This window comes from Amphiura filiformis, chromosome 17, assembly GCF_039555335.1.
Source record: "Amphiura filiformis chromosome 17, Afil_fr2py, whole genome shotgun sequence".
In the NCBI taxonomy this organism is placed as follows: Eukaryota; Metazoa; Echinodermata; class Ophiuroidea; order Amphilepidida; family Amphiuridae; genus Amphiura; species Amphiura filiformis.
Window position 1 is genome coordinate 60,133,995 of NC_092644.1, and position 24,186 is coordinate 60,158,180.

The 24,186-nt window shown below is 35.5% G+C and overlaps 2 protein-coding genes across 2 annotated transcripts in view; one reads left to right on the forward strand and one right to left on the reverse strand.

The window, feature by feature from the left end:
* LOC140138088 (regulator of G-protein signaling 22-like) overlaps positions 1-13,279 on the forward strand; it is a 43,292-nt gene extending 30,013 nt beyond the window's left edge. Inside the window, exons 18-23 of the mRNA XM_072159964.1 lie at positions 621-782; positions 7,353-7,535; positions 8,293-8,445; positions 8,907-9,180; positions 9,686-9,754; positions 11,641-13,279. Of these exons, the coding sequence (XP_072016065.1) occupies positions 621-782; positions 7,353-7,535; positions 8,293-8,445; positions 8,907-9,180; positions 9,686-9,754; positions 11,641-11,945 (1,146 nt within the window). The 3' untranslated portion in view covers positions 11,946-13,279. The remainder of the gene's footprint in view (positions 1-620; positions 783-7,352; positions 7,536-8,292; positions 8,446-8,906; positions 9,181-9,685; positions 9,755-11,640) is intronic.
* A 3,828-nt stretch (positions 13,280-17,107) lies between these two features.
* On the reverse strand, positions 17,108-21,169 carry LOC140138089 (uncharacterized). Its single transcript, XM_072159965.1, has 3 exons — positions 20,911-21,169; positions 20,008-20,256; positions 17,108-19,368 (listed from the first exon to the last, which is right to left on the reverse strand). The coding sequence occupies exons 1-3, from the start codon at positions 21,011-21,013 to the stop codon at positions 19,115-19,117; spliced, it is 606 nt and encodes a 201-aa protein (XP_072016066.1). The 5' UTR covers positions 21,014-21,169; the 3' UTR covers positions 17,108-19,114.
* Positions 21,170-24,186: the final 3,017 nt, after the last annotated feature.

Sequence of the window (24,186 nt, forward strand, 5' to 3'; positions counted from 1 at the left end):
CATACTTGTGAGGTTCTTAACCCCTGAGCACTACCTGCCGATCTAACATTGCCTATGATTGGTCAATTACATGATATCTTCATTTTAATCACCAATCAGAATGGAGCTTACAAATAATTCACCCGATTTTTTGCATGGTGAAATTATTCTTACAATGTTGCTGATTGGTCCAATTGATAATGAAAACTTGATTTTGGCCAATCGGCAGGTAGTTCTCATGGGGTTAACACAAAATTCACATTAGGATGTGAAATAAAAGTAATGTTAAAATGGTCCACTTTTTGTGACAAAAAGTTTATTTGCGATTGACCTTTTTAGTAAATCCCATAATTTCTTGCGGTTAAAATCCCAGATGTCGTCATTTGACCTCACGCCGATGCGCATATCTTTTAGCGAACATTGCTACTGTGCATTGCAAGTTCAAGGTGCATCTGGGGTCCAACGCAAGGAAATATGGGATTTACCGAAAAAGTTGATTCAATATGTGCATCTTCTATTTTTTTTTTCATTACAAATACAAGATTATATTTTTACTAATTAGGAAGTTCAAATCTATATCACAGTTCATGGTTCATGTCATCATTACATTCATCACATTATCACTCACATTTCCTTAACAGATCTTGGAGAGCAAGTGGATTTCCTCATCCCGAGAGATCATATTCTTCCGTCATGCTCTCTTGAATCCAGTCACATGTGCTCATTTCAGGAAATATGTCTCTGTGAAAGGGGAAAACTTTGAGAATGATGTGCTATTCTGGTTGGAGGTACAGAAATTCAAGGTAAGGTGCCATTTTGAGTAGCGGAACATGACCCACTTCTTGAAGTCAGATCCCAAGCTCCATGCCACAAGGTTGTTGACTGGAATATCATCCATTCTATTTGTGACACAATCTGGTCCATGGGGGCCAAAGGAGGCATTTTTGAAAATTGAGTTACTATAATTATTACATTTCACATATAATAGGCTATCATTTACTGAAAACACCAAAGGTCTAGCATACTCGGTTCTAAAGTTTTTTGATGTCTATTTTCTTATGTATTTTATTGTTTTTTACTCCATATTTTTACCTTTATCTCAATTTCAAATTTGCCGCCTTTGGCCCCCATGGACCAGATCGTGTCACATTTCATTGGCTTCTACATCAAGTTATAAGCCTATATATATATATATATATCAGGGGAGTAGGATGGACATGGTTGTTTATCGCGTGTATGCGTGACAACCACTTTAATCTAGGATGCCTTCAATTTAAGGCTTTCTGACTTTACGAAAGCTGTATTTGATGGTCCCCAAGACTTATCGTATCTTATTTTTATGAATGAATTTGTAGTACCATGAGGGCGTAGTGTATAGTAATGTAAAATATACAAATGTAGGTTTACATGTTATTGTATGTAGACTGTACATAGGTAAAGCTTACGTAATATCAATAAGCCTGAAATTGAGGGCGCCCCTCCCACATTAACATCTCTCATAATGACATCAGTGGAAATTATCTGATTAAAGGAAATACAAGTATAGTAGTGTGCCAAAGAGTTAAATGTCACAATAATGAATTCACTCAAGATACTGAGTCAGTCAGACTTATATGATTATTAATACTTTCCTATGCTGATCCTACCATGATAAGCAACCCACAAAATGTTACAAATGCATGAATACGCTTTATTATGACATACGTCTCTGAAACCTGTTGGTGGATGACATAATGGGCTATTTCAGTTGAAATACATACCCCCTGGAAGACATGACCTTAATCTTCCACACAAGGAGTGTGAATTTCCAATGAGCTAGAGAGGTCACCTGAATGGGTGACTCCATTTGAAATCTACAGCTACACTCCCTGTGTGGGAGATTAAGGTCATGTCTTCCATAGGGGGTGTATAGATTTCATATGGAATAGCCCAACACTCACTCAGTCACTCATGTTTGCAGAGGAAAAAGTTTGCTAAAACCTACCAATAAGAGTCCATTGTTTCATGACTTGATTCAATTGACCAATCAGAGAGGACCTTACTTGCTACATTAGCAAGAAAATTCATTAAAAATGGTGATGATTTATGGTTCACATTACATAATTCCATTCAACTGCATCCCAACATATTTTAGGTTAGCGTGAATGATTCAAATCTGCTACTGTGAAATCCAACATGTTGTTACTCTCAAATTGAGCCGAGACAGATTATATATATTTGGTGGTACTTCTTGAACAAACATGATAATTTATCTCATCACACAGATTGGTAATACATCACATGTTTAACATGTGAGAGATGTTTATTGCACCAGTCAAAATATCTTGAAATCTTTAAAATTCCCTTTTAAATTTAGTCCAAGTGCTTAGCATATAAACGGTAACCAGTGCATAAGTAATTTGATATATGTTTTTAATCAATACCATTTATAATTGTTTCATAATGGTTATGAAAATATAACATTTCAATATTAAAATATAATTTTTAAGTATGCCGATTCAGCACACAGCCAGAGAGGGTTAGCTATCTTAGTCATAGTTACAGTAGAACACCAACAGATTCCTATTTTTCATAGGCATGATGTCATGGAGGATACACTCTATCATCTGAAATGAAGTCTAAAATAGGTTTAAAGGAAGTTCTGCAAGAAAACTGAAGATATAATGTGGTTTTGATTTTACCACAGTTTCTAAAAATATCTAGAAAGACAGATTTAAATATTGTCTTAATAATATTATACAATTAGAATTAAAAATTGTTACAAATTGGTCAGGTTTGTAAGTAAAACAACGAGGCGAAGCCGAGTTGTTTTACGCCCGTGTTATATGATACGATAGATGCACAACAGCGGCTAAAAACAATACCTTTATTCTCATTCTTAAACACTTCAATTCAAATAAAAATATCATACAAATTTTAATCAAATTAAATCCTACATTTTGCAAGGAATTACCCAGGGCTTAAAATCGATCAGTCCAGTTGTTGCTGTGCGCCTCCGATTGGTCCAAATGGCGAGTACACGTATCGCGTCGACGTACACGCGCTGACTCGTGTGATATCTTGTCATATGACACGGGTAGAGCTGGGTAAGAACCAATAAGATTGCAGGAACGTTCTCAAGTGTTTAAGAATTCGAGTTACTGTGCAAAATGTGCTTTAAGTTTGTATTCATATTTACCTAATGTTTGTCCTACATGTTACTCATTTTAGTGTCAGTCAAACGCCAATCTTTAATCCTTTTGTTGAAGAGGATAATAATAAGCTTATACTTATGTATAGAGTTGGTAAATAGCCCTAGTTTTTGTTTGCTTTGGCCAAATCCTGTTCAAGTGGTGGGTTAACTAACAATCAACAATGAGAGGACATTCCTGAACCTCATTGACTTGGGGATGATTTGAAGTGACCGCCAATTATGACAATTTGATATGTAATACCAGCGATGTGGAAAAAGAGAAATAATGAAGCAACAAAATAATGTACCCTTTTACTGAAGGAGCAAAGTTTCTGGATATTGTTTGAAGTCAAAAGATATATAATTGTAAAGCTTATGATATATATTTTCTAAACAAAGAAGAAAACAAAATTGACCAGGGGCCGACTTTACGAGCTTTTCGATGTGGACAGTCACATATAAAACCCGCTGGAGCAATAACTCAAAATTTGGATACAGATTGTTTACTGACCAAAATTGGAACACACACCTTTAAGATAAGCTTTAGGCTTTATTGTTCATAAATCTCTGCAATCTTGGGTGAATATCTTGCTGTAGGTTCAGGACATGACCTGTCTAACGATGGACCTAGTTATTAATCATCTATTCGCTAGAAGTGATGTTTGGTGGGGAAAATGTAGGAGGCTTTTTTTATGTCTTTTCATAAGTGAACATCTAGTAAATTTGTAAAAATGTTTTTGGCCCATACAGCAGTGTTAACATACACATGTTTAGGGAACCAACTAAATAAATGAAAGTCCTCATTATGAGGGGAGGGGGTCAAACAGTCCTATTATGTTAGAAAATTTTCAGTATTTTATACATTACATGGAGGGTCAGCCTCAAACCTTTGGATTCCCTTACATGTTAAGAGCAACAACACATTGGTACCAGGACTCTATTCTGTAATGTGCATTGTTTTTTGTTTTTACTTCTTATATCCAAACTGCTGGAGTAATTCCAAAACTTAGAATACAAATCCCTTCAATTTATTGTTTGTCAATATTGGGTTTCACCAAAAAATATAAGGTAAAATAAATTGGTAGAATCGGACGACCCACCTTTAATTCTTAAAGTCTGAACCCTAAGGATTTTCCAAGTCAAACACTTAACAAAACTGAAGTGTGTAAATAAAATATAGTCCATTGGTTTCATAATCTTAGAAAAGAATAACATTTACCTCTATCCACCTGCTAAGAGACAGAGCAATAATATAAACAACTCAATTGAATTATTGAAAACATGTGCAAAGGACATAATCCAACATTAAATAATGTACTCTAAAGGGGTAATATTTGTGCATGTAATTTTTCAGGCTCTGCTGGTTTTGAACTTTACTGTTTTTAATTTCCCAATTTTGAGTTTTCTTACATAGACCTCTTATATGAACATATTCACAAGTTTTTATTTTTGGGGTAGCTGTGCTGAGTGCGAAGAGTGAAAATTAACTCTCTTCATGCGGGTGTCGATGTTTTTAATAAAAAAAATCAGCATGACAAATGCATTCAAATGAGTACAAACAAGCCTAGTATTGGTACAGTAGATCTTAAGATAGCTCTTGATATTTTGAGAAAATATCTCAGAACTTTTTCCGTTGAAGTGCATGGCTAGCATGCAGAGCATTAATGTTCCAGGGAAAGTTTCCACTCCTATCAAGGGTTGAGAAAACAGAAAGCCTTAACTCATAAAGGAAACCTTTGTTAAAGTTGTGTGGTTCACAACCCTCGCTATCTTTAATCTGTGCATGTGACTTGTAATATGATATGAATTCAGCTTTGTACCAAACGGGGGATTTCCCCAAGTAATTGCCTACCAGCTGATTTGGCCTAAAAACTTCAGCGGAAGGAAGGGATGTGAACTGTGCACTTTACAAGACATGCCACACAAATTAGATCTTGTGTTATCTGGTGATCGCATTTTTGTATCTCACCCTCAGTCATATAATCTTATTTACTCCATTCATGATCACTTAAGGGTAGACGAGGCATTGTTGGTCGAAGCAACCTAAAAAATCGATTGACATTATCTAGATCAATATATTATTGAAAATTAACACCTAGATGTTTTGCAAAAGTTCATTCTACAAATCGTATACTTTGTAAACTTGCTTAATTTATTGTAGTTAATGAGTTATGTACGTTTTACAAAAGTGTTGTTGTTTCAGCCCTCTTTACAACGTAACTCAAGAACCGCAGCACCTATAAAAGTATATCTGTGATATTTTAATTCTTCTACATGCTCGCTATGAATTGAGCAATGCAGTTTTTGCCAAAGCTCACTACCATTCGTAAGATGCTGTGAAGTACCAAATCACAACAGTTAAAAATAATTAATAACCTTAAAAAGTACACAAAAACTTTTATTCTTCAGTTTTCAAAAACAAATCATACATAACAGAAACCTCCAAAACATATTTAATTTTGGGGTTCTTAAATCCTTATCAACATTGTGAAGGGTCCATGTTTCTTTCTCTTTTCTTTCAAGTTGCATACTTAGACTCCTTTAATGTAATCAGTGTTTTACTTTTATATTAGTGTATTACTGCTGTAATTTATATTTAAGCCTATAAAATAATTCTAATTTACCCCAACAAAAATGAATCAGTTGCAGACCTGTAGCCATTCCATGAGCCCCTTCATAGGTCCACTTTTAAGGGTTCACTTTTAAGGGGGAAACTTGTAAAGAAAAATTACAAAAGGGATCTTTTTTATGTTAAACCAAAAAATGTCAATTCCTCTATTCCTCAAGTCCTCTATTTGCATGTAAGCACATTTACTTAGGAAAAATGTCCACTTTTTGGAAATGCAGCATTGTATGTCACTCACAACTCCCCTGATTGTCTGTCTACTATGCAGATTTATATGTCTAGTATGAAGATTTGGTTAACTGGCTTGGAAAGGTTCCAGTTGCCAGTTGTTTTGATTTGTATTTAATAAATGTCTTAAATGCATTGTTAGTGGAGTTGGCAACATGAGGTAAATGCATGTACAACTTGTTGTGTATGTTGGAATCCAACCAAGCTGTGCAAATAATGTGTTGGTGTGATTTTCTGATTGCAAATTTTAAGCAATTTTGTCTTTTGGTAAAATAAAGAAATACTTCACACTTTTTCAAAGCCAAGTACCTGTTATTAGTGCTGTAATCGATTGTCGTAAGTATCGATAGTCGGAAAATACATAGACTTCCGACATGTCGAAACACTCAATGTCAGTATCGATACACATACGACATGGCACACATTGCCAAAGTCATGTAAAATTGCGGATTTGCAATACCACTTTCGTTTGTTTGATGCATGATCCATGTAGTTTTAGCTGTTAGGCTTCAATACACTTGTTGTTAACTTGTTTCTGGAACTTACTGATAATAAAATTGGTAAACTCAAATCCGTGTTTCAAACTGCGTGAGTATCGATAATAGTATCGACATGTCGGATGTTTGCCTCCCGACATATCGATACCCAGAAAGCTTATCGATTACAGCACTACCTGTTATGCTCATCCGTTGTCTTCTACTTGGCTATGGGCAGCTCTTTTCAGAGCCATCAGCGAGTAAGCAGATAACCTTTATTTCTAAGTTATTATGCAAAGTTGTATTCAGACCCCCAACCATAAACATGGAACCATCTACATCAATATCATTCCTCATAATTACACACTAACAGTGTATATCATTCCCACATAATGTTGTTAGAGCTATAAGGACACACATAAAATGGCACACACAAAAAGATACAAGATTTATATCTCATATCTCAATTGGGTTTTTTTTTTCAAGTTTTAAGGTGAAATATAAATGAAATCACACATTCATGCTCAATCTGTTGCACAGTAAGATTGATTTTCAGTGATTTCACAGTGTACCTCTGATGGTAAATATTTACACTTTTGATTGAAATTATTTTTCTGGATTTCTTTAATTAAAAAAACAACAACACATGTTTAAAATGGCATTGCTTAAATGAAGAAGAGAAGGTCAGGCAAACTGACACTATAATAAATGAGAAAAATCAAAACCGGTCGGGTCCGAACAAGTGCTCACATGATTTAATGTCAGAGTTCACCACCACACGCCACAACAGCTCATGGCAGCGAATTGAGCATGTAATGGTTTTATTCTCTCATAAATGTCTCACAGCCAATTTCTGCTTGTATATTTTCAGAATATGTACCACAACCACACAGACGATATCTTCATCCATCAGAAGATCCAAGCTATCTTGAGATGTTTCATTAATTCTGAGATTCCTCCTCATCTACATATAGACATCACACCTGAACAAGCTGATAAGATAGTAGATAAACCGTCAAGAGAAATGGGACCTTATGTCTTCAGGGAAGCACAGGTAAGACAAAATAAGTTTACAGTCTAACTTTATTTTTGGAAAACAATTGCATGATTTTTTTCATGACTTTTAACATTTATTACTGAAATTTCTGTGACCATAATCAAATTCCACCACTTTTGACTTTGGAATCGCCATGACCAAATGATAAGTCCATGAATTTTACATAATTAATTTCCATGACTTTCAGTAGATGAAACCCTGTTCCTTTTCAAAAACAGATTTTGTGATCTTTTCTGTGCATTTTTAGACATGCCCAAGCAGGTGGTGGGCAGAGGTGCATTTTTTTTAAAGATTTTTTTATAACTAAATTTTGAATTAAGATGTCATTTTCGAGTGCTCAAAAGTACACAGCATAAAATTGTGGTTGATTTACACAATTGAAGTACAAATATCAATTGTTTTATACTTAAACAATGCAAGTATCTAATCAACTAACTTTTCTTCCAAATTTGTCACAGAATTTCATGATTTTACGGCAAAAAAACTATTATAATAAAAGGTAAAATAAAAAATGAATTTGATGTTTCAGCTGACATGGATGCGCTAAGAAAAAACGAATGTGCACGTTGGCTTTGAGACATAACAATTTTTTTAGCCTAAACTTGTGAAGGAAGAAAGGAAAGATGTAAAGGGGGATAAATAAGATCATGTACGTTTGTCCATTCTGCCAATATAAAGATATCTAAGTGGATATTACTGTTGGAGCACAAACAGGTTAACACATGTAATATGTAAATTTCTCCTTCACCCACAGATCACTGTATTCCGAGTGTTGTTCCAGCAATGGAATGATTTCCAGAAATATCGGAATGGTTTGGAGGAAGAGAAGATGCTGGAAGATCTTGAAAAGAAAAGACAGAAACAGAAGAAAAAAGAGAAAGAACAAAGAAGACTAGAGGAAGAGAGGGTGAGTGGTATATGGCAATCTGTTATACCACAGCTGTGATATACGCTGTGATTATTTCAAGAACGGTGCATACTCACAGATTCAAGTTCAGCTCTTGGGTGGCGTACCTTATGCTAAATTTGGGCTTGTGTTTGTATACAGCACTGATCATTATGCAGTAGTGATCCACATCGCATAAAATGAAATGAAATGAAGGCCTTAACAAACATGCATCCAAATTTCAAAAACATTTCACAAGAAAAACATTATTAATTTTATACCACAGGTCACCATAAAATAAAATGCCATTATTCAAAATAGGATAATTTTTCAACATAAATTGTTCATTCTTCAGTAGCAATAAGGAAGATTTCTTTAAATATTTTCTCTGGCAAATTCCCTCTGAATTCTAATTAGGAGTCTTAAATCTTCACCCAAACAATGTTATCAATACAAGTCATTATGATATATGTGTATTCTAGGAAGCTAAAAGACTAGCTCAACAAGCAGCACTGTCAGGCTATGCAGGTACCATGGACGGTACAGGAGACTTTGCAGCCCGTGTTCAACGCAGACAAAGCATAGGCATTGGTAGTATGTTTGCTGACATCCTACAAGATGAAGAGGAGGAGGAGGATGCAGAGGCTATGAGAGGACAAGAGAAATACCAATGGAAATTTTCTGAGTATCAAGAAGCTATCGAGAGGGAAAATCTACTGTTGAATGGTGATGATAGAGCCTCAAGTATCATGACAGGTAGGTTGTAAAGTGTGCTGAGGCTTGTGGATCAACGTCTAGGTATTGTGCCTGTGCGTGGCGCACTATAAATCACTGCGCTTTTTCTTTGTTACACATTGGAAAATCCAATCTTTAGTTATATAATCAAAAAATTTGTGTCCTCTGAGTGCGTTTTTTACACTTACGATCAAAATTTGTTGCATGCTCTGTGCACTTTCTTTGCACTTCCGATGAGAAGTTTTTGTGCACTCTGTGCCTTAGTTCACCCCCCAATGAATAATTTGTCTTGAGTCTGTGCGGACAGGAGGGGGGTAATAACAATTTTCACCTCTAGATAGGCGGGGTCGTAAAGATTTTTAGCCTGCGATGGGGGGTCAAATTGACTTTGGTCACCAACATATTCATGACCCCTTCCGAAGAAAATAACATTCCCCTTACTACATCCCAATTTTAATTGCACATGATGCAATAGATATCTTCATTACCCATTAAATTTCAATATAATTCTTTCTTTCTGTTCCAGCTATTTCAGATGCAGCAGATAGGCAGAAAGATGGCAACGGTGATCAGAAGTCTGCTAAAAGTGAAGAAGGTCAGTTTGTATTTGCAACAAATCCACCCACCCATAAACCTACATTGTGTTCATATTTCTCAGGAACACATAACATTATAATAAGTTAGTATCACTTGTTGGGAGTGAAATTGTACAAATTAATGCACATACACTGAGGTGTTAATGCGTCTAATGCACAAGGGGAGTGCATTAGATGCATCAACATCTTAGTACAAGTGCATATTTTTCGAGCAACAAGTGATACACATTTATTAACCTATTTCATACACACAAAAAACATGATTTTTGCTGTTATCATAACAAAATTATCGCTAAAAATGTTGGAAAATAGAACCAAATATACCGTATTGTTTGTAATAAACGCCCAGGGGGTGTAGCATTTTTCCAAAAGGAGGGGGGCATTTATTGGAAATGAATTGTCAATGAAAAAAACTTTAAACTCGGGTTCAATTTCCCGATGGTGCTCCTGTAGAGCTATTTCCATAAATAAGCACACATAAAGTTAATACATGGATTTTTGGCAATAAGGACCTCAGGCTGGCTTTAGGTCCTTGGAACATGTTGAGATCCTTGAAAGTACCAATGCAGTGCAGGTACACACACATGCAACCCTCCCCTCACACACATACCCCTACAAACACCCTCACCCACATCCCCTCCCTTCACCCATAAACATAAGTATACACACACTTTATTTCAAATACACTAACAAAGTCTGCCCTTTCTTATATGTACAATATAATATTTTACCAAATAGGACAGCCGTCTTCCCCTTTGTTAGGGTCAAAAGTCAATGCCCCTTCCTGAAGACTTTTACTTTACAATCTGAGAAACAATTACTAAGCAGGAAATACATCATGAAGTCCTGTTTAGAAAGGTTTCTTAACCTGTTGTATTTCCTTTCTGTCCCACTGTGATAATTGGAATGCTGCTGAGGTTGTCTAGGGTAGTTGTGACTTCTGATATAATAACACAACTGTGTTTCTTCCATGTTAATGTTATTCTTATTGAAGGTACCTACTTGTGAGACTTTGGTTGGGTTTTTTTGAATTTGGGCTGGTTGTGTGGTTGGGATTTTGACGACATACCCATAAATTCTAATTTTGTCAAAAAAGAGACCCAAAAATATATTATATATAAGAGATGCCACTGAGTACTTGATAAAAAAACAGAAAACCAAAAATGGTATAATGCTAACCCCCAAATCAAAGTAAAGCATGCACGACAAGTGCCTTGGTGCAAAAACATATGGGGTCTTAGCAGTTATGAGACCCAACACTTTCAATAAATCCAGGGTTAAGCACAACCTTAATGCACAGACATTAATGTAAACTTTTAGTTTAGAAAAGGATATCCTGAGATAATAGAATAACTAATTATTAGTTTGTTTTGATTGAATAACTTACACATTAAGGTTGTCTGAACGATCTACATGCCTATAAATGTTGACACTTTTCAAACTCAATTGTGTTTTCATTGTGTTTGGGTATCTTATGATGAACTTAGATTGACATGGAATTTGATTGAATAATCAACACAAGAAGGTTTTATGCACTGCATGGATTATGGACCACAATAGCCTCATCCTAATGGCATTGTCCAATAACCTCAATTAAACAATCATAGTGCAAAATTTGACCTCGAGTTGTAGAGTATGAGTTTTTGTACCCAAAGTTTCAAAGGTCATTCAATGAATGTACAAATGTATTGGGGCTAAAGAACTGTGCACTAATAGATGAGAATGTTTTGGATCCTAGTGATGCCTATGAAGTTGCCAGTTTTTAACTTGATCATGTTTTCATTGTGGTATCTGAAAAGTACACTGCACTTAAAATGACATTGGTGAAGGTGATGATCAAAAGTTACATGAAAAATAATATTTTTTTTTTTTATTTACACTGCAGGAAAATCCAAAGGCAAAAATAAGAGCAAAACAGACAGAAAAGGCATCATCAGTCCACATCCTCCCCCTAGCAACGGTGGTGGCTACCAACCCAAACTAGTGAAGAAGAGAGTCAGTATCATGACAACACCAAAGCTTGATGGATCCGTCACGCCTACCAATGGTGGGAGTAGGAGGAATTCAACAGCTAAAGGAGATGGAAGGCGGAATTCAGTCGCTGTTAAGGCTGATGGGAAAGCATCCTCCAAGGGTGATAACAGACGTAGTTCAGTTGCTAAAGGGACCAAGTCTCCTATGAAAAGCTAACCTAATACCTGTTGAACAGGCTTGTAGCAGATGCACCCCCTGACAAAAATTTCCACTTTTCAGGGTAAAATATTTAAAATGCTGCATTCAATAAGGTCCAAATCAGAGAGAACATCAAAATTAGAGACAAAAAGTAACAAAGAGACCACTTTTTCAATGGAGCAGGTGTAAAGTCCATCTTTTGCATATAAGTTCATTTCTTTGGGAAAAAGATTCACAATGTGGAAACTCCACAAAAAATCATGGCTATGGGCCTGCTGTTAACAATAAGACTAGTGGAAGAAGTGCCTCACTGTATGAAATATTTCTAATTTTTGTTGCTTAAGTGGCACACTTTTTCTTTTTGAAAGCTATGTGAATTTACTTTCTTAGCTTGAAGAGTGATTTTTTTATGTTGATATGATCATTTAGCTGCATGTAAATTAATATTTATCAATGTAAGTATTAAAGTTTAAAGAAATGTTGTTTTAAGTAAATTCCTGAGGAAGTGAGTTGCCATAGCAACAGGTAGACATTTTGGCAGTGTATCATAATAGTCCAGCTAGATTAGAATTTCCCCTCCTGCCATAGCTGTGACTAGGTACATCCTGATTATCACTTAACTGTGAAAAGGGGTACTTTTTTGCATGATATTGTGCAGTGTGTGTCTCTTTTTTTATGCCCGACCATTGAGGTGTGGGGTGTGTGTGTGTTTGTGCTATGCAAGATTTGAGTCACAAATAATTTCTAACTTGGGATTTTGAGAGAGTTAGTATGGACTGTGAGAGCCTGGTAGGGGGCACTCAAACTAATTGGGGGGGGGGGCAAGTGCCGCCAAGATTTCAAAAATGCAGGACCAGAGTTTCAGGACATAAAGTGGGGTCTCCGGAACTAAAATTGGGCGGGCTTTGTTCAGTGCCACTTTTTGGTGAACTTGAAAATTTACAAACGTTTCTCTGATGTAAGTGCTTGAAGCTCAAACTTAAGGCTAACTTCAGTCAATTTGTAGTTTTTGTATTTGTAATTTAGATCGTCTCTGGAATGGAAAAAGAAGTTCATGGGGCCTCAGGTACAGAAAAGTGGGTCTTTAGGGCGGCATTTTCTGCAAGGTCTACAGCGTACGGCACTGAGTACACCTGTATACCCTTCCCCTGGCTAGTGATGTCACTAAAAAGTTTATTAATATATTGGCGATTGCTTTTCTGATCATGTGACAGAAATAGGTCAACGTCATGAAACCATACAACGCTCCTTGTGATTGCTTATTATGTATGATACAGGCATAACAAATAAGAGCATTTTAAGTTTCATATGTTTTAACACTTTCTGAAATAGCATGATTTTGTGTTTTAGAAGTATTGGTTTTGTCCAGGGTTTGTGCATTATTTCTTCCATCTACTTAAATGTTTGTAAAATGTTTATGGAATGAGTATAAAATTTCCCTCCTGTAATAGAATGCTATAGCTGTGTAGCATACTGTACATATATTTATTGCCCGTCAGCTTTATTTAAATTGTACAGACATTTTGCATCTTTTTCTACACTATATTTTTAGTACTACTTGACATTGTATATATTTTTTTCAAACACATGTGGATTTGTATGATAACTTATGTAGACGATCAGTTGCAAATATTTAATGATTTCATTTCATATCTATATAACCATTAAATGGGTATATTAGTCATATAATATTAACACCAAAAATTTATGACTAACTTATTGGTATTATTACTAGGTGAAACTGATCTGAAATCCAACTTTCCTTTGATAAAGAGCTTGGTTAACAAAACAGTCATAATATTAGATCATATGACTATAATCATGGTATGTGTGTAATGTGTATCAAACAAATGGGGTTTTTAGTACCCAGTATGTTATTTTTGAGAGCCTTGAATATTTTTGCCTAAACATGCAATAAATTTCTTTACAAACACTGAATGTTTTCTATTTTGAATGTGTTTTTTCTGAGTATTTACAATTCTCGCTATTCGCAATAAGGGCGCCGCCAGCGGTTTGCGATGTAATCGTGATGTATCATGGGAAAATCGTGATGTATCATCGAAATGGTCAACATAAAAGTCCGCGAAATACGAATATTACCATGCTATTACATAGGAACACGTGACAATATTTTTAGTTTGTCAATATAACGGTATTACACGCAAATCGATAGAGAAAAAATTAATTGTGCACATTTCAAATCACATTATTAAGTATTATTGAGTATCGATTCGCGTGTAACACCTTTATTTTGACAAACTAAAAAAATATTGTCACGTGTTCCTATGTAATAGCATGGTAATATTCAGATTATGCGGACTTGATGTCGACCTTTTCCCATGATACATCACGATTACATCGCAAACCGCTGGCGGCGCCCTTATTGCGAATAGCGAGAATTCGCCATGTTGTTATTTTAGTTGCCAAGCCATATATGCAATATTGTGTACACTTCAAAAACACTGAGTGTTAAGGAATTAAACACTAAACACATCATGTATTTTGTAAACATGTTTAAATCAAAACATATGCCGTTGTAGTCTAATACCTAAGCATCACATGTTTAAACACTGGCCATTAAATCACAAAACGTGTTTACCTTTTAAACTCTTTACCAATCCAATTCAAGTTTGAAAGTGTTTAATTCCTAAACAATGTTTTTGCAATGTACCATTAATGCTTTATTATGTACCAATTTCAAACAAAGATCGTAGTAGCAGGCGCTTTTGTAATTTTAAAATGGTTCATCAACCAAGTTATCAAAAAAGATTTGTGTATTTTGATGTCATGCAGGGGTGTCCAGTTGCTGCTTCATGTTTGTTTTGAAAAGTTAACTGAAACTAATAAAGTTTTGCAAAGATCAAGGCATGACTTTCATCAAATTCATCACCGTTATAAAAAAAAAGTTTGTCACCATTATGACGACAGTAGACTACATATCTTCCCATGATGCATTACATGAAACCGAGTTTTCTGTTAAATTATCCCATATACTCAATAAAGTAAACTGGTAACTTTTTCATTATTCATTCTTTGTCCAAGTATCAGTATCCCGATCAGTATATACCATGTACCCAATGAAGAGGTGGGTTTTAGTATGTAATAAGCCCGGGGTGATGAGAATTCAATGCATTCTGAGTAAAAAAAAAAGTACTGCAAACTAATTTTAATTTTGGAAATAATAAATTCAAACACAGGCATTAATTTCAAATGCAAGCAGACAGGAAACTCGGAATCAAGTGCAAAGGGCTTAGACCTCAAATCAAATAGGCAAAGTTAGGGAGCGATCGTTATTTATGACAGAGGGGGGAATGGGAAAATTTAGGGGGAACATGAAATTTTATTTGGGTCTTTAGTGGGGAACCTGACATTTTTAGTTGAACCAGGAGGGGGGATTGTTAAATTTTAAATGGAGAAAATTGGGAAAACAAGGGGGAACGCGAAAATTTTGAGCGGACGCTTGAAGGGGGAACGCGAAATTTTTGTCGATATTTTTCCAAAACACCCATCCCCCTGCCGTAAATAACGATCGGTCCCTTACAGGTTATTATGCATGATGGGATGAAATGAATGTTATTTCAATGCATTGGAATAGGAATTTAATTTGATTTTGGCCATTTTTCATTTCAATTCAGTCAATTGAATCAAAATGTTTGTTTTTTTTTCATTTCAATTCAATGCATTGAATCGAAATGTTTTTATTCTTTCATTTCAAATCAATGCATTAAATCGAAAATGCATACAACATGTATTTTGATTCTGCCTTTTCACCTGAAAATATAATAAACTTCCTCTCAGAATTGCTTTTAGCCAAATGTATCAGTGTTGGTAATAAGAATTGAATTTGAATATAAATTGAATTCAAATGCTGTGAATTGGAATTGAAATTGGTTAGCAGTTAATTTCAATGCATTGAATTGGAATTGAATCAAAATGATTTAAACCAGAGAAGAATTGAATTGAAATTGCATCAAAATGATTTTATAAAGTAAGAATTGAATCTGAATTAAATTGAAATTCATTTTCTGAATCGAAATAACACTAGCCATGATAGGACTATACTGGCACACACCTGTTGATAATAATGCTTTATAAACACATATATCTTGTCATGCTGAGATAGCAACAAGAAACCTATACAGTTGCCATGGAAATGGGACCTTTACTAAGTAAAACAGGCATGTGGTAGAAAACCTGGTTAGGTGGTGGGCTCATGAAAGGTTTTGCTTAAAGTTTTCATTTTTTTTAGTCACAGAAGTGCATCGAATTTTGCATGTACACTCCTCAAAAGAATAAAAGGATCAGTTGAACATAATCAGCATTTTTGAAAATATAGGATATGATGATAATATTATTGATAATTGTACTTGATCTTTCATTACAAAACTTGTTCCCTAAATTGTAAACAAAATTCACTCATTACAAATATCCGCTATAACCCACATCTTGAGGGGAGGGGGGAAAATGGCACGGGAAAATGGATTTCGATTTTGAAGCCATTTTCAAACATCACCACGGTCAAGGTCAAGTGACATATTGAGATGGGGGTGTGTATGTGATGTGTATTTAGGTCTATACGGCACATTAGTGGGTATGTGATGCCCTCAATGTATCCCCGGGGTGGGGAAGTCATTAATGTAACCGCACAAAAGATGATCTCTCGGCCCCCTCCTCACATATCTGAGGGTAGGGTCATAATTGAGCTCCATTGATAGTGCAACGTAACGTATAAATGAATTCTCTATATGTTCTGTCATTCTGTACCATTTAATGATCACGATTAAGACCCCTACCCTCGGAGAAACAAGGAGGGGCCGGGTGGTCATCTTTTGTACGGTTACATTAATGACTTTCCCCACCCCAGGGTAACATTGAGGGCATCTTATACCCACTAATGTGACGTATAGACCCACACAAATGTCACATACACAAACCCACCCCAATATGTGACTTGACCTTAACCGTGGTAACGTTTGAAAAATGGCTTCAAAATCGAAATTTTGGCTTCCATTTTTATTATCAATAATAATATTATCATCATATCCAATGTTTTCAAAAATGCTGATTATATTCAACTGATCCTTTAATTCTTTTGAGGAGTGTATAATACAGCATTATTTTTAAGGTAAATTATCAAATATGTGTTACAAGAAAGAAAGGGATGTGACAAGATCATGTGATTAAATTACCAAAAGCAAAATGTTTATTTATCTTTGTACATTACATCCTTTAAAAATAATATTAGAAAGCATGAAAAAATACCCCACACTGAATCATTATTGCAAAAAATAAAAAATAAAATAGGTATACATATGGATCAACTTTCTTAATGTACACATTTACAAAAATATAAAATTGCTTTCATGTTTTAGACTATTAATTTTTTTTTAAGCAGTGAGCACTAGAATATGCAGATAATTGTATAAACACTGCTGTAATGCTTGGTAAATTTGACCAAACATTGGGCCAACTAAACTGTTGGGTAGAAATCATTCCATTGAAAATGAACACAACAAATGTTTCCAAATAGTTGAGCTGTTCATAAACTGGCCTCAAAAAGAAACTTCAATTATTATTCGCCTGTACATGAACAAAAATCACACACAAGATAACTTCAATACTCTACTCTAAACACATGTCAGTAACCAGGCAGTTGTCCAACTGACACAACAGCAAAATGCACTGACATGGAACACCTTTCTGGACCAAAATTCACATCCCAACAGATTTCTTTTGTTGGGTTCCAATTATTCGCCTGTGAATGTGGCCCCGGAAGCTGTTCCGTGTGAGTGCATTTTGCTGTTGTGTCAGTTGAACAACTGCTTGGTTACTGACATCGTGTTTAGAGTAGAGAATTGAAGTTATCTTGTGTGTGATTTTTGTTCATGTACAGGCGAATAATTGGAACACAACAAAAGAAATCTGTTGGGATGTGAATTTTGTTCCAGGAAGGTGTTCCATGTCAGTACATATTGCTGTTGTGTCAGTTGGACAACTGCTTGGTTACTGACATGTGTTTAGAGTAGAGTATTGAAGTTATCCTGTGTGTGATTTTTGTTCATTTTTATGGAGAGGATTTTAAGATATGACCTTGTGAAAAATTATAAGTTTCTGGGAGTTGGCCCGCTGTTGGTTAAACATTACCTAGTTATAATAGCATTTGAAAAGTGTTTTACTTTGTGTTGCAACTTGTTGGTAATAGCCGGAATATAATAGTGAGATTTAATAGAACTAAATACTTTCATGGATAAGTTTGTTCATATAATTTTGACGTCATGCTATTGGCATCAATACGCATGTTTAGGCTACCCATTTTGTGCGTTGACAGTGCATTCATGTCACATTGTATGCAGGCATTGTATGTGCATAATATTAGTTGTTCCCAGCTTTACTTGGAATGAATACCCGGGAATGAATATTAGTCCAAGGGGAAAGGGGATCTTGGAATAGAGTTTGGCAAGCCTGCTGAAAGAGACTGGGACTAAACAACAGTGAAAATAGCCCTTTGTAAGAACCCAAATATACGGTACTACAACTGACACTGACTTCCTACCTTAATTAGCAAACCTGTTACAGAAATAAGTTATGATTTTACAACATTTCCGTGGGTTTTAACAAATTTTCACAGGCAAAAGTGTGATTTTAATATGCCATTTTGTGTAGGATTTTCAAGCTAATCGGCATATTTGACACATGTCTTGTCTATTTTATATAGCAAGTTGTGAGCCTTCCAGAAATTGCATTCTTCCCATTTTTCTGCAAATATAATTTTAAATTAAAGGCACGATCAGTGATCCCAACAAAAGCACAGAAATTTTTAGGAATAGCTTAAAAAGTGAAGGATAAGTCAATAAGATTGTCATGATGTGTATTTATTTCATATGAAAATACATAGAAATCAGAAGTGTTTATAAATATAAAGTTCTGTTCAGTTAAAAGTGTCTGTAGCTATAACTTTCTGTATGGGCAAACTCCCCAAACATTATATAGACCAAAATGTGACATTTTACCCTTATTATGTTGTTTTGGGTCTTGTCACTTGCAGGGTATATTAACACACCCGTTCTCTTTACAAAATCTGATTTTTGATGACTTTCTGATTTTAGTGAATTACTGATGAATACCTTGAAGTGATTTTGATTTCAATTTATTATACCAAGACCATCTCCCCCAGATTTATTCCAGGTTTAAAGGGGGGTTGCAGCAGGGAAAGGTTCACAGTGTCCATTTATTAGTTTTTCTATAAATCTTTCAACGAAAATATGGCAGTTGTTGAGAAGTAATGCATACTCTCCGAATGCTCTGTGATAGGAGTGTGCCATCTGCATAGCTTGATCCACGGTGCAGTTACTTCTTCCTTGAAGAGTCCATGTAATACCAGATCCACAGTTCACTGGGTTACGGTTTATTGTACCATTGATAAAACTTCTCATGAACATACCTGAAGAAAAGACAGAAGAAAGATATTTGTTTCATTCATCTTCCTTTCACAATGACTTGTAACAAGATTCAAACATATGTTGAGGCAACTTCGGGGTTTCCACACATAATCATGCCAATTGTCATGTTATCCTAAACCCAGTGGTGGGGGGGGGGAAGCCCCCTCAGTAATTTTTCAGGGATAAAAGGGAAATGGCAAAAAAGTAAAGTGTCATTAAAATGACTGAAAATGGGACAAAAATTGACAAATGGGGACGAAAATTTGGGTTGACCCTGCCTAAACCTAAACCTAAAATGTCTTCATCCTGACCTTATATAGTCAAGTCTTGTATCACATTCCCACCTTCCTTGCAACGCCACCGCTTTCAAATTAGGTGCATATCAACAACTACCGTAATGTAGAGGTTATAAGCACACATTACAAAATGGGGGATTTTACTCCGAACGGGCACGTGTTATTCCGTAGTAGACCTGGAGTAGTGTTGTTATGCATATCTTGTTAAAGATTGAGATTCATTATTGGCACTGGTAAATAAAACATGAGCAACCAAGTTAACCCATTAATTTATGTATTTATATAGTATATAGGGCCTATTTTATACGACTAATAAGCCTAATTATTAAAATACTGTTGACTCACCTGCACCCCATTCATATGAGCGTCCACGGAAATACAGCAATGAGTGATCAAGCTTGTATCTATTTAATTCCTCTGGAGTAAGATCCGCTGGATTGACTTCAGCTGGGTTGGCTGATCGACGGAAAAGACCACCGATCGCTTGGCCTACAGTGTCCAGAGTATTGGTGAAGATTGAAGGCATGATTCTACCGGTTCCACAGAACAGGTTGACGAATTCAAGCTCACCTAGCCAGATATCAGCAATAGGGTCTGTCAAACGTGAAAATAATAAGATTATCAATACAGTACTCAGCAAATAAACACAAGACGTTTTGAGGGAAACGTTTACATGTTGGGTTATATAAGGTATAAAACGTTTTAATATAACATTCAAAAACATTGTCGAAAACTTGCTGCAAAACATTGTAACACCAAATATTTTTCAAAATGTTTGCCAAAAATATTTTACAATAACACGTTGTTGTAGTGGTTTTTCAAAGAAAACATTTTAAGAACGTTTTCGTGACCTTAATGTTACCCGAAATTTAAATGTTATTAAAGCGTTTTTAACTCGTTTATTACGTTTTAAAACTATTTTCGTGTTTGCTGGACGCAGCAAACAAACACAAAACGTTTTCAACATTTTTTTGCATTTTAACATTCCAAAGACATTTCTGAAAACTTTGCAAAATATTCTAACAATGTTAACAGTTAAATCTAACATTCCAAATGAACTTGTTCAAAGATATGTAAAAATGTGTTTTTAAGAATGCACTAAAGACACATGTTTTATAACAAGATTGTTGAGTTCTTTGTATGCTGTGCGACTTTGACATAATTATTATTGTTCTAATATTTTTGATATAATAATGTATACAAATCAAAATTAATACAAAATCGAAATATTTTACAAATCCAACTCACCATGGTGGACTTCAAAGCGAGGTGCTTCTCCTGGTGGACTCGCTGTTGGGTGACATCCCAAAGCACAGCCAACAAACAAAAATAAAATAGAATATAACAACATTGTGAAGACAAAATTCTACAAACACTCCTACAACTGTATAGTCCTTTGTATTATATACAACTGCTATATGAAGCTCTTATTTAAAATGACCTGAAATGAGCAGGAAATTGAGGAGTTATACTTGAGCGTCTGACTAAGACAACCTGCTGCTGCTGAAAGGAAACCAACTTTATCAAACTTAAAACGGATATTTTCATTTTAGACAATAAATTATGCACAAAGTGAGGGCGTTTATGGGTAACAAAGCATAGAGCTGCTATATCCACACAGTCACTAAGTCCAGGGACAGAGAACATTATTACTAATACTAGCAATCATTCTTTCTTCATACACTGACTTCTTTCCTTGCCTTTGTCTTGTTTTTTCTTTTTATTGTATAAAATTATTACTCTTTCTTTCTTTCTTTCTTTCTTTCTTTCTTTCTTTCTTTCTTTCTTTCTTTCTTTCTTTCTTTCTTTCTTTCTTTCTTTCTTTCTTTCTTTTTCTTTCTTTCTTTCTTTCTTTCTTTCTTTCTTTCTTTTCTTTTCTTTTCTTTTCTTTTCTTTTCTTTTCTTTTCTTTTCTTTTCTTTTCTTTTCTTTTCTTTTCTTTTCTTTTCTTTTCTTTTCTTTTCTTTCTTTCTTTCTTTCTTTCTTTCTTTCTTTTTCTTTCTAGGTGCGAGGCCTGCTTGTTCTCTGTTGACAAGAGACAGTCAGTGAACGGCTCTTTTTAGAGCCATCACTAGGCGAGGGGCGGCCTACATGTCTCATTCTTAGGTACTTTGTAGTGAATAAGTCAGAGCTACTCCTGACGAAATCTTGGCAGTTCAAACTTGTCCGACGACGAACCCGCTAAAAACCCACTATTGATAGTGTATTCGTCAATACTGGTATAAGTAGTGATAAGAATTGTTGTAGATAGCAACTTCATCAATAGTTAGGCCTATACAGTCAGTCAGTCAGTCATCATTGCATTATAGCTGTTTCATCAATACCAATATCAGCAGTAGATATAACTGCTTCATCAATACAGTACACACTTAAAACGACGGGGTCAAAATATCAGCGGGGTCAGTTTTATTTAACCCTATTCGTGGTTAATTCAACCACAGTCGAGCTGATTTCCTGTTGCTTGACATCATGTTTAATTGACCCCTAAATGGTCATATTTAAATGACCCCAAATATGATCATTTTTTGACACACGTTCCGGGGTCATTTTCTCTGATATCAGGACCCCTGAATATAGTCATTTCAACCACGTTAGGTCATTTTCTAATTGTGACCTCTGAATCAATTCATTTTTGACACTACGAGGGTATTCAATTATTCGCCTGTACATGAACAAAATTACACAGGATTACTTCAATACTCTACTCTAAACACATGTCAGTAACCAAGCAGTTGTCCAACTGACACAACAGTAAAATGCACTGACACGGAACAGCTTCCGGGACCACATTCAAAGGCGAATAATTGGAACCCAGCCAGAGAAGTCTGTTGGGCTGTTAATGTGGTCCAGGAAGATTGTTCCATGTCAGTGCATATTGCTGTTGTGTCAGTTGGACAACTGTTTGGTTACTGACCAGTGTTTAGAGTAGAGTATTGAAGTAATCCTGTGTGCAATTTTTGTTCATTTTTATGGAGATTTTAAGATATGTATAGCTTAGTTTAGTATAGCTGCTTCATCAATACCAGTATTAGCAGTAGATATAGTATAGCTACTTCATCAATACCAGTATCAGCAGTAGATATAGTATAGCTACTTCATCAATACCAGTATCAGCAGAAGATATAGTATAGCTGCTTCATCAATACCAGTATCAGCAGTAGATATAGTATAGCTACTTCATCAATACCATTACCAGCAGTAGATATATATATTGTATGGCTGCTTCATCAAAACCAGTATTAGCAGTAGATAAAGTATAGCTTCTTCATCAATACCAGCAGTAGATATAGTATAGCTACTTCATCAATACCAGCATCAGCAGTAGATATAGTATAGCTGCTTCATCACTACCAGTATCAGCAGTAGATATAGTATAGCTACTTCATCAATACCAGCATCAGCAGTAGATATAGTATAGCTACTTCATCAATACCAGTATCAGCAGTAGATATAGTATGGCTGCTTCATCAATCATCAGTACCAGTATCAGCAGTAGATATAGTATGACTGCTTCATCAATACCAGTATCAGCAGTAGATATAGTGATGGCTGCTTCATCAATACCAGTATCAGCAGTATAGATATGGTATAGCTACTTCATCAATACCAGTATCAGCAGTAGATATAGTATAGCTACTTCATCAATACCAGCATCAGCAGTAGATATAGTATGGCTGCTTCATCAGTACCAGTATCAGCAGTAGATATAGTATGGCTGCTTCATCAATACCAGTATCAGCAGTAGATATAGTGATGGCTGCTTCATCAATACCAGTATCAGCAGTATATTTTGCTCTTTCATGCTTTTTGTAGTGTAAGTTAAGTGTAATTAAGTTGTTCAGCGCATAGTGACCTTTTAGTTTTATGCGCTTTATAAATGCATTTTATTATTATTATTATTATTAGATATAGTATAGCTGCGTCATCAATACGTACCAGTATCAGCAGTAGACATAGTATAGCTGCTTCATCAATACCAGTATTAGTATGGCTGCTTCATCAGCACCAGTATCAGCAGTAGACATAGTATAGCTACTTCATCAATACCAGTATTAGCAGTAGATATAGTATAGCTGCTTCATCAATACCAGTACCCAGTAGCGTAGCCAGCGGGGGGGCAGGGGGCCCCCCCCTGACAAAAAAAATGAAAGAAAAAGTGCCCCTCTGACAAAAAATGAAAGAGAAAATCAGGAGGGCAAAGGAAAAGAAAAAGGGCAAGGGGGCCCTTTTCTAGCAAAATTCAGGGCCAAAATAGTGTAAAATACACATTTTTTCCGCGCTACGCGCACACATTCTAGCAATAAAGCCCTTTTTAGCCGGATAATGGGCGAAAATGGTGTAAAATACCATTTTTTTCGCGCTACGCGTGTAAATCATCCCAATAAGGCCCTTTTCAGGAAGCTCGAAGACATACAGTTTCTATGTATTATATGATGCAACTGCAATTTTTTTCGTCTGTGCCCCAAAAATTTTATTTTGCCCCCCCTGACCAAGAAAGCTGGCTACGCCCCTGCCAGTACCAGCA